The 10694-nt window shown below is 47.4% G+C and overlaps 1 protein-coding gene across 1 annotated transcript in view; it reads left to right on the top strand.

Moving 5' to 3' along the window:
• Positions 1-2478: 2478 nt before the first annotated feature.
• The window catches only part of LOC138840456 (serine/threonine-protein phosphatase with EF-hands 1-like), a 56615-nt gene continuing 48399 nt past the window's right edge, over positions 2479-10694 (top strand). Inside the window, exon 1 of the mRNA XM_070040784.1 lies at positions 2479-2872. Within this exon, the coding sequence (XP_069896885.1) occupies positions 2752-2872 (121 nt within the window). The 5' untranslated portion in view covers positions 2479-2751. The remainder of the gene's footprint in view (positions 2873-10694) is intronic.

The raw sequence follows: 10694 nt of genomic DNA, 5'->3' as shown, positions 1-10694 counted from the left end.
AAATCTGCAAGACTACATCTTCAAAATCACAAGCAAAAGGGTGGGCTGGAGGCATGGCTCAAGTGGTAGAACACAAGCCAAGCAAGGGGTTAGTCCTTAAGTTCAAACCCCAGCATACATACAAAATTATTTTCTCTTCCATTTTACTCTTCTTTCTCTTCCCTCACTCCTTCTAGTCTCTTCCCTCCCTTCCTTTGGATATATTTTGTTTTATGAGATGGGAAACTTACTATGTTGCTCAATTTGGTGTTGAAATCCTAGGCTCAATTGCTTTTCCTCACTTCAGCCCTATCTAAAACCCAGAAAGGAAGACAACTTCAAGCCTGCAGCTTCTTAACAGCAAAAGGTCAGACTGATGGTGATAGAATGGACAGCTAGAAGAGAGAAAACATTTTCTGCCACAAGCCCATTTCAATATAGGAATCTCTCTTCTCTCCCTCCCTGCACCCCCCCCCCCCCCTTTTATGCTTTTCTTGGGGCCTGAACTCAGAGCCAGGATGCTGTTCCTGAGCTTTTTTGCTCAAGTCTAACTTGCTAGTCCTCTACCACTTGGGCCACAACTTTATTTCCATTTTTATTTGGGTCCGGTCATGGGGCCTGAACTCTGGGCCTGGGCGCTGTCCCTCAGCTCTTCAGCTCAAGGCTAGTGCTCTACTACTTGAGCCACAGCGCCACTTCTGGCTTTTTCTTTTTGCTAAGGAATCGAACCCAGGGCCTCAGGTATGCAAGGCAAGCGCTCTACCACTGAGCCACCTTCCCAGCCCTGTATTTCCATTTTTTTAAATAAATTAATTGGAGATAAAAGTTTCACAAGCTTCCTTTCCCAGGCTGGCTGCTTTTGAACTATGATCCTCAGATCTTAGCCTCTTGATTTTTTTTTTTTTTTTTGCTTATGTGGTGCTGAGGAATTGAACCCAGGGCTTCATGTATGAGAGGCAAGCACTCTACCACTTAGCCAACTTCCCAGCCCTCAGCCTCTTGAATAGGTAGGATTACAGGTAAAAGTCACCAGCATCTAGCAGGAATCCCACCTTCTAGATCTATGTTTTCCATTCTCCGGAGTCTATGTGCCATGTGATTTTCACATTTTGAGAAATGTGCTAATCAGATGAAAGCCAAACTTAATGAAGAGAACCCAAGCAAAGCAATGAAAATATAGAGAAGGAAAAACAGAACTGTCACCTTGGCCATTTCCACCGAGCTTTCATTCAATTCTGGAATGCCCTGGTTAGTCTTATCTCCACACTCCCACATTCATAATCCTGGGAGAGAAAAAGTATCTGAGAAGTACTGTGGAAAAATGATTTCTGTATATTACTGTAGGCATGATGGAACATGAATATGGCTTACCAAAGGCTCCCAACTCCATAGCTTTGTACATTCATATTTTGGTCTTCTTTAGTGTAATCTCTGCACAGAATTTTAGAAGAAACGACTCAAGTGAAACAAAACCATGCAAAAACGCTCAGATTTCTTATTTCTAATAGGTATTAATTTGTAGGAAGTGATATGTAGTGAATAAAATATTTTATCTAGAATGAAAGTGCTGCTCTCTGTAGCGAAAGTACTTTGACCTTAAATTGTCAGCATTAAGAAACTATAACACATGGTAACTCACTGAATCCAACAACCCCATTTGTAATACTTTAAAACATACATAGTAGTACCTCTAGGGTGTAAAAACTGCTCAGTGGTCTTTCTGGTACAGGATGGTTTGCTGCACCAGCCTTGAGTACGTGTTCAGGTGGACCTGGGAAATGCTCCAGCTCTGGATCCCCCCCCCCCCCCCCGATTGCCAGGCACCTCCAAGTCCTTGATCCCAGCTTCACACAGTTCTCAGCATGGGGATGGGCGAGGCGGGAGGAGGTCCTGGACTTTTCAAAATGCTAGAACCCAAGTACAGACTGCCAAACAAGCCAACCAGACCTTCGCAGGGCGGGGCGGCGCATGGGGGCGGGCGCTCCGGCGGCCCCGCCTTCGCCAGGCCCACCACCCAGGGTCCCGGCTTCGGCGGCCGCGTAGCTCTGACGGGAACTGGGTCCTCACGGAGAGCCGCAGGCGCTCGGGGCCGAGCCGCAGCGGTCAGGTCCGCAGGCGGTCGCGAGGCGGCCCTGGGGCAGGGGAAAGGGGCCGCGAGCTCCCTTAGGCGAGAGGCCCGCCTCCGCCCTCCCCTCCACGGCGGGACGAAGCTCTCGGGCTGGCGGCTGGAGAGGGGGACGGGCCGAGGGCCGCGGAGAACCCGGCCCTGGGCGGGAGCCAGGCGGGGCCCCTTCGGTCCCCGGGCGCCGCCGCCCCATCCGGCCCCCGCCCCTGGGAACGGAGCTCCCCGTCGCGCGGCCCGACGGGGAAGAGGGGGACGTGGGCGGGAGGCAAGTGGCCCGTTCAGCCCCGGCCTTGAGGCGGCCGCCAGTCCCAGGCGAGGCCGGAGAAGCGGGCTCTCAGGTCTGTTCCCGCCTTCCGCTCCCCTCACCCCGGGCGGCATGGGAAGCTCGTGGCCTGAGGGGGAAGAAAACGGGAACAGCCCGCGGGTGGAGCCGAGAATCCGGCGCTGGGCCCGAGCCACTGGGCGTCCTCGAGCCCCTGCCGCCCAGGCCAGCCCGACTAGCGGGATTGGGCCTCCACCTCCGGCGTTTCCTGAGCCCGCCTCCCCGCTCCGCTTTCCCCGCCCCGCGGCTGCCTGGGGAAGAGCCCCGGCCCCGCCTCCACCCGGAGCGGAATTCTTAATGGACGTGGCCAGACCAAGGCTGGAGAATGGGGCTGCCCGACGAAGCCGAGAAGCATCCTCCTCTGTGCAGTGGACAAGTTGGCTTGTTGGAGCTGCGGAGAACTGGCTTCGCCGCCTGCCCTCCCAGCCACCCAAGCCAGAAGGGAGGTGAGTCCAATACACCCACGTGAAGGTCCATCTGCAACTGACAGCCACAGCACCTCCTCTAGCCCAATTAGTGGCAGAAACTTGGCCCCTGGCTCTGTCCTGGTCCCAGCCCAGCTGCCAAGATAAATTCTAGTGGTGGAGCCCAGCCTGGAAGGCAAAGGGGAGGCCAAGACAGTGACCCCTAGCTGTGGTCGTGATGTCCAAAGCCCCTGCCGTGGCCACACGTGCGCGGCTTCCTCAACTATGCTTACAGCTCCCGTGCAGGACTTTAACTTCAAACTTAGCAGTTGTTTGCCTTAGGCCCAGTATTCATTGTTTATCTGGCTCACTATGTATTTAACTGGACAGCTAATCATTGTTTCTACAACTCCTTTGCTTGTCCTCAAGTCTTTCCTTCAGGTGTAATTTATTCTCTGCATTGTTTGTAAGCCAGGGGATGGAGATAATAAGCAAGACAAAGACATCATTAGAAAGTGATTGTAGCAGCCCAGGGCCAGGCTGTAATTCTAGCTACTTCGGAGGCTGAGATCTGACGATCTGGCTGCTTGGGCAGTTAACTCCTTAATACTCTTATCTCCAATTAACCACCAGAAAACCGGAAGTGGCACTGAGGTTCAAGTGATAGAGCACTGGCCTTGACCTGAAGAGCTCAGAGACAGAACCCAGGCCTAGAGCTCAAGCCTCACAACCCACAAAAAAAAAGTGACAGTTGGACACCTTTGATCTAGAACTCACATTTTCAAGATTATACTCTGAACCATCTGAAGTTTGCCTACCTACCAAGCTTAACCAAAATTTCAGATGGTCATGGTTCATACCTATAGCTTACTTAGATAGAAGGCTGAGCACTGGAGGATCTTACTAGCCCAGGCAAAAATTCCCAAGATTCCTGTACAACCAGTAGCTGGGTGTGGAGACAACTTGCTTTCTTCCCTGTTATGGCAGGAAGCATAAAATGGATGGGTGGGGCCAGACCCTGTCTCAAAATAACCAGTGCAAAACACAGTGGCTGAAGTCAAGTTCTTGTGAAGTGCCTGCCTAACAAGTGGGAAACCCTCAGGTCAAACCACAGTGGAACTTAAAGAGAAGTATAGAAATAGAAGGAAAGGGCTCAACTAATGAAACACCTGGAGACATCGCTTACTTCAATGATACTATTGTATAAGTCCTAGAGGAAAGTACAGTGGTATAATTGAAATGTTATGTATTTCTAGAATACTTTCTGCTTTCACTCCTTCTGATTGTCAAGTAATTATCAGGTCCAGGTGAAGGTTTATGAAATCTCTCTTTAGAAGTAGGGTCTCGCTGGGTGTTGGTGGCTCACGCCTGTAATCCTAGCTACTCAGGAGGCCGAGATCTAAGGATCAAGGATCAAAGCCAGCCTGGGCAGGAAAGTTTGTGAGATTCTTATCTCCAATAAACAACCAGAAACCCAGAAGTGGCGCTGTTGCTCCAGGGGTAGAGTGCTCGCCTTGAGCTGAAGAGCTTAGGAACAGCGCCCAGGCCCAGAGCTCAAGCCCCATGACCGACCGACAAAAAAGAACCGACCGACAAAAAAGAAAAGTAGGGACTCCACCTAAAGTCCTTGACTCCAATCACAAAATAAGAATTTCTGGACAAGTCATAATGGCAGAAAAACTTGATAGAGCTTTATCGAGTAAGCAGGAAAACTAAGAAGCAGAAAGGCAGAGGCACAGACTTTTTAGTCAGTTGTGGGGCTTGAACTCTGGGCCTGGGCACTGTCCCTCAGCTCTTCAGCTCAAGGCTAGCACTCTACCACTTGAGCCACAGGCACTGGCCGTAGGCATACTCTTTTTTTTTTTTTTTGTCGGTCGTGGGGCTTGAACTCTGGGCCTGGGCGCTGTCCCTCAGCTCTTCAGCTCAAAGCGAGCGCTCTACCACTTGAGCTACAGCGCCACTTCTGGTTTTCTGGTGGTTTTATTGGAGATAGGAGTCTCACGGTGTCTCCTGCCCGGGCTGGCTTTGAACCGCGATCCTCAGATCTCAGCCTCCTGAGTAGCTAGGATTACAGGCGTGAGCCACCAGCACCCGGCTCATAGGCATACTCTTAACTGAGCAGGGCTGCTCCCAAAGGGAAAGACACAGAGCAGGAGTATTTATATGGTAAAGGCAGGGGGTCTGACTTAAAGTTATGCAAAGATAGGTGTTTATCTTTGTTCTTAATCACTCTTAGTGTCATAATTTCTGAGTTCCTGGCTGTTGTTTGGGTATCCTTTCCAGGACAGAATGCATCCTGCCACAAAACATATGCTAATTCTTGAGGTAAAGAATGCACCCTGTAGACTCTCAGAAAGGGGGCTTATAAACATTTAAGATTTAGAAGGAGACCAGCGAGTTGGCTTACACCTGTAATCCTAGCTTCTCTAGAAGGCTGAGATCGGAGGATTGCCTTTTCAAACTGCATGGGTAGAATATCCATAAGATTCTTTTTTTTTTTTTGTCGGTCATGGGGCTTGAACTCTGGGCCTGGGCGCTGTCCCTCAGCTCTTCAGCTTAAAGCTAGCACTCTACCACTTGAGCCACAGCGCCACTTCTGGTTTTCAGAGTGGTTTATTGGAGATAAGAGTCTGATGGAGTTTTTGCATGGGCTGGCTTTGAATGGCCATCCTTAGTTCTCAGCCTCCTGAGTAGCTAGGATTACAGGCATGAGCCACCAACGCCGTCTTCATACGATTCTTATCTCCAATTAACCACCAAAGGCTGAAGTGGAACTGTGGCTCAAGTGGTAGCACCAATGTGAGCAAAAGAGCTAAAGTATAGCACCCAGGCTGAGTTCAACTCCCAGTCCAGAACACACACACTCCTCTCTCTCTCTCTCTCTCTCTCTCTCTCTCTCTCTCTCTCTCTCTCTCTCGCTCTCTCTCTCTCTCTCTCTCTCTCTCTCGCTCTCTCTCTCTCTCTCTCTCTCTCTCTCTCCAGGAAGCACACAGGTGCCAGTGGCTCACACCTGTAATCCTAGCTACTCAGGAGGCTGAGATCTGAGGATCACAGTTCAAAGCCAGCTCAGGCAGGAAAGTCCCTGATACTCTTATCCCCAATAAACCACTCCAGAAGTGGCACTGTGGCTCAAGTGGTAGAGCGCTTGCCTTGAGCTGAAGAGCTGAGGGACAGTGCCCAAGCCCAGAATTCAAGCCCCACGACCAACCTAAAAATAAAAATAAAAAGAATTTGGCCATCATTCTTGGCCATCATGCCGAGGCTCCAGAACACTGAGAGATACTCATGCTCTGGTCCAGAAGCTTGAAGGACAGAGCTATGCCCCAGGGTCAGAAGGGCTCAGCTTTCTTCCATAATGCACTGAAGTATTTGTAGCTCCTGTGGCTACAGGACAATATTTGTAATTTATCAAGTTCCATCATACTTGAGAATTTGAAAATCATATCAATACCTGGAAGAGAAGAGAGCAGCCCCTTTATGACTACTCAATCATGCCTAGTTTGGCCAGATGATCAGAGGAGATTGTTAATTATGGTGTCTTCAGGCCAGGAGTGGTGGTTTATGCAAGTGACTTTGGAGGCTGCGATTGGGAAGGGAGGAGCCTGAAGCCAGCTTCAGGGAAAAAAGTATAAGACCCTACCTGAAAAATAAACAGGAGAACATGCCCAAGGTCCTGAGTTCAAACCCACTTAATGAAAAGATGTGTATTTCAGCAGTCTATTCCCAGACTGGTGTGTCTTTAAAAAGCATACTTTCAGTGTGTACTTTGAAAACCTTGGCCATCAAGAAAAGTGTTTTGTGAGCTGATGGATTCTGAGGGCAGTAAACTCATGAGTGGCTCAGGCCCCCAACTTCTCTCCAGTATGGAAAACAGGCCTGAAACCCTGGAAGTGGGGACACAGGCCACAAGTCAGAAAGCAAAGTTTCCCTTAACCATCATATACTCCCTATTTTGTGTGTGGGTGTGGGTGGGTGTGCGCATGCATGTGCACGTGCACACGCGTGCAGTTATGTGCATGTGTGCACATGTGCCAGTCCTGAGGCTTGAACTCAGGGCCTGGGCACTGTCCCTGAGTTTTTTTTTACTCAAAGCTAGTGCTCTACTATTTGAGCCACAGTACCACTTCTGGCTTTTTTGGTAGTTAGTTGGAGATAAGTGGCACACAGTCTTTCATGCCCACACTGGCTTTGAACTTCCATGCTCAGATGTCAGCCCCCTGAATAGCTAGGATTAGAGGTGTGAGCCCCCAGTGCCTGGCTTGAGGTCATCCTTGACAAAGTGATTCCATAAGTTATAAATATTGCTATATATATGCATATATTAGACTTAAATATATGACATTATACACTTGAATGTAAAACAGTATAAAATCAGAATTAATTGAAGCATTACCAAATGATTGTATTTCTTACACCTTTAAATTCCCTCCTACCCTATGACCTACTGTCAGAGGGCCAGGCTAATCTTGGCTCAGCTATGGAAATGGCAATATTAGCATTTTAATAGCTTTCACCAAACCTTGGAAGGCTATAATGCACCTCACCTTCTGTTCTGTGGGTGTGGACACTGGTATTAACAACCAGTGTGTACCTGCAGGCTTCCTTGCCAGCTCTGTATGTCTGTGTGATGATTTTCTAGGGTCTCCTTCTCTCTTATTCTTTCTTTATAGTTTCTCAGCATCACTTGACTTCTTCTGGAAGGACCCCTGTTACCATTCATGTTACAATTTTCCATGTAATGAAATGATTTTGTCACACTTCTCTTTCTTTTTCTTGATTTCATTTTCCCTGGCTGTTCTTTTGCTTAGCCACAGTAGAATGATGATCTATAGAGGAATGTTATAGCAAGAAGACTAGAATTCACACAGATAAAGCTTTGGAAGTTTTCTTAGCCAAGGTGGTTGTACTCCACTTAATCATCGAGGGACTAAGCTGAAGCAGAAGCTACTGTGTCAGCAGCTGGCTTCATGATAGGAAAAGGGAGAGCTGAGAGCTGGCCTTTCAGTGCCTTGCTTGGGAAGAGACCTTCTTGGCTTGGGCTGCTTCTGCTTGTGTGGGGGAAGCACATGGCTGTGTGGTGTGCATCTTGCTATCCCTCCACTGGGCAGAAAAAGAACCAAGCCGCATTCCAGAAGTGATGCATCTGGAATGCCAGCTCTGGGTTTTCTGGCCCTGGAGCCCATGCTCTTCTCAAAGCTCCATACTGCCTATCATTGACTTAATTTTCAGTGGTTGTACTCTTCCAGTTCCTTGGCTGCTGAGTCCCCTCTAAGCACCTCAACTAGGCCTGGTAGAGATCTAATAAGTTGGTTTTGAACAATGTATTGGAACTGTTGGCTGGAGCAGTGGCCAGTGTGAGACTTGAGGCTCAGAGGCTAGCTGTTGAAAAGCCAGAGCCAACCATTCACAGCGTTAATTCAGCTAGGTTGGACAGGACTCAATAAAGGACACTTGATCTCACCTGGAATGCAGCCTAAAGAAATGGTATCTGCAGACCACAGACCATTGGGCCCTTCCTTGCAATCACACTTGTATGGATTTTGGTCCCAAGGGCTCTTAGCTTCACCCGGCAGGTGGCTAGAAGGATAGAAAACCAGAACAGTCACAGTCACAGACAACTAGTCAACCCACTAGAAAGTTTGTTTTCAAAAATCACACTTGCTCCTTATCTATCATTCATGGTTGCTTTGTTCTGATGGCAGACTTGTTATTTGAGCCTGGATGCACACAAGTGCTACTCATCTTGGATTCAAAATGAGCAAATGTCTGCCACCAGGGGCAACCATTGATAAGCTTCCAGGGCAATATTCAAGCACTTGGGCATTGGGGACACCCTGATGCAATGCTGGACTCTTCACATACCTGGGGGGGTTTGTATGTAGGGATTCAATTTTAAAGGCACTGGATTCAGAAATGCGCTATCTGATTTAAAACTTGGTTTTCCTTTATTATCATTAAAACACCAATGTAGTTCTGGGGTGGTGTTGTATATTCCTGGGCTATATAGTGACACCCTGCCTTAACCATTGAAAACAATTAACATTGGACAAATACAACAAGAATTCCCAAGGTTACTATGTGATAAAGGAAATGTGAACTGAGTCTAGGGGAAGAGAACAAACAGACTAGAGGAGAATGATGGAGTGACCCTGAACAGAAAGCAGTGGACACTTAGATGGACATGTTAAATTGTAATGTTCTTCTGAAGTTCAGAAAAATTAAATTAAAAATTAAAAAAAAATGAAACCTGCCAAACTTGGAGCTTGCTAGATAAAATGTGCTGTTGCTGCTAACATAGAAAAAATACCTTAGAAGTACATTTGACTAAAATAGTCCTTTGCCCAGTGTTTCAACCCATGCTGAAGGTGTTAAGACCCACCATCCTCAGCACAGCAAAAGTAATCCTTCAATACATTCATTTTGGCTAAGAAAATTTCAAAAGCAGTATCCAGGTAAATTCTAACCGTCTTGTAACACACCTCTGTAGAAGATAATCTCACTGTGGCAAAAAAAAGGAAAATGAAATCAAGAAAGAAAAGAAGTTGGACAAAATCATTTATTAAATAGAAAAGTAAAGGATAATTTTGACATGAATGTTCACAAGGCCCCTTCTGGAAGAAGTTAAGCTAAACACATATCTGACAGAAAAAGACATTTACAGATGCCAAGAAACTAGGAACAATAAAATGGAACAAAAAAATAAGATAAAAATATTTTGCTGTGCCAGATGGTGGTGTGTGGAGAAGAGCCAAAAGTGACAGGTATTGGCTACTGACAGTGTGGTTTTAACAACCAAATCAATGTGACATAAAGGCTATATTTTCGACCAAATAGAGTCTCTTTAGCTGCATAAAGGGGAAATGCAGAGTTGTTATGCAGCTCAGCAACATAAGGATGTGGGAACCTTACATGGAGTCTTTTTGTTGTTATTGTGGGGCTTGAACTCTGGGCCTGGGCACTGTCCCTGCACTCTTCAGCTCAAGGTGAGCGCTCTACCACTTGAGAAGCACCACTTCTGGTTTTCAGGTGGTTTATTGGAACTAAGAGTCTCATGGACTTCCCTGCCTGGTCTGTCTTTGAACCGCAATCCTCAGATCTCAGCCTCCTGAGTAGCTAGGATTACAGGCATGAACCACCACTGCCTAACTCTTACATGGAGTCTTTAGGGGAAATATGCAGTTCTCCATGTCCATTGGTGGTCCCTGGAGCGGTGGGTTGGGGGAAATTCAGCCACTGTGCCCCTGTGAGGAGGAAGAGGCCATGAAGGAAGGCCTGGATGCAGAGCTAACTTCTGAGCTTCATCAGATCTGGGAGGATTTCTGGTAGGTCTTATTTTCTTTTCGGTTTCCCCTCCCTGGGAAGCATTTGTCTGCAGGCAGCCTGGGATTGTGAGGTGCCAGAGCTTTATGGAAATGAGCAGAGACAGAAGGAACAGCCAGCATTTTACAGGAAACACTGTCACCAAGGGAGCAGCAACAACGTGGCTGCTGCACTTCCCCAAAATGATTTAATCCTAAAAACCAGAGAACAAAAGCAAGAGCATTTTTTGACGACCACCTAGTTATTGTCATACCAGAAAATAACTTTGTTGGAAGAAGACAAAGAAAAACAGTAGCTTTGCGAGGGAAAATAGAGATTTTGATTATGTGGTTGCACATATTTTCTGTCTAGTTAGATTATTTTCACGAGTCTTGCACATGTTACATGAGATGTCTGCCACTCTCCTGCCTTAGATTTGTGCACTATGAGTTCATACTGTCCTCTTATCCAAAGGGCCACTCTACTGGGAAACCCTTGTTACCACAGCAAGAAAATTCAAGGCTGGCTGACTCTCCAATGAGCCTGACAATCCCAAGAGGAAAAG

The sequence above is a fragment of the Dipodomys merriami genome, unplaced genomic scaffold (assembly GCF_024711535.1).
Source record: "Dipodomys merriami isolate MVZ:Mamm:240054 unplaced genomic scaffold, mDipMer1.0.p SCAF_3, whole genome shotgun sequence".
In the NCBI taxonomy this organism is placed as follows: Eukaryota; Metazoa; Chordata; class Mammalia; order Rodentia; family Heteromyidae; genus Dipodomys; species Dipodomys merriami.
Note: the sequence above shows the minus strand (reverse complement) of the source record. Positions and strands in the feature narration are given on the sequence as shown.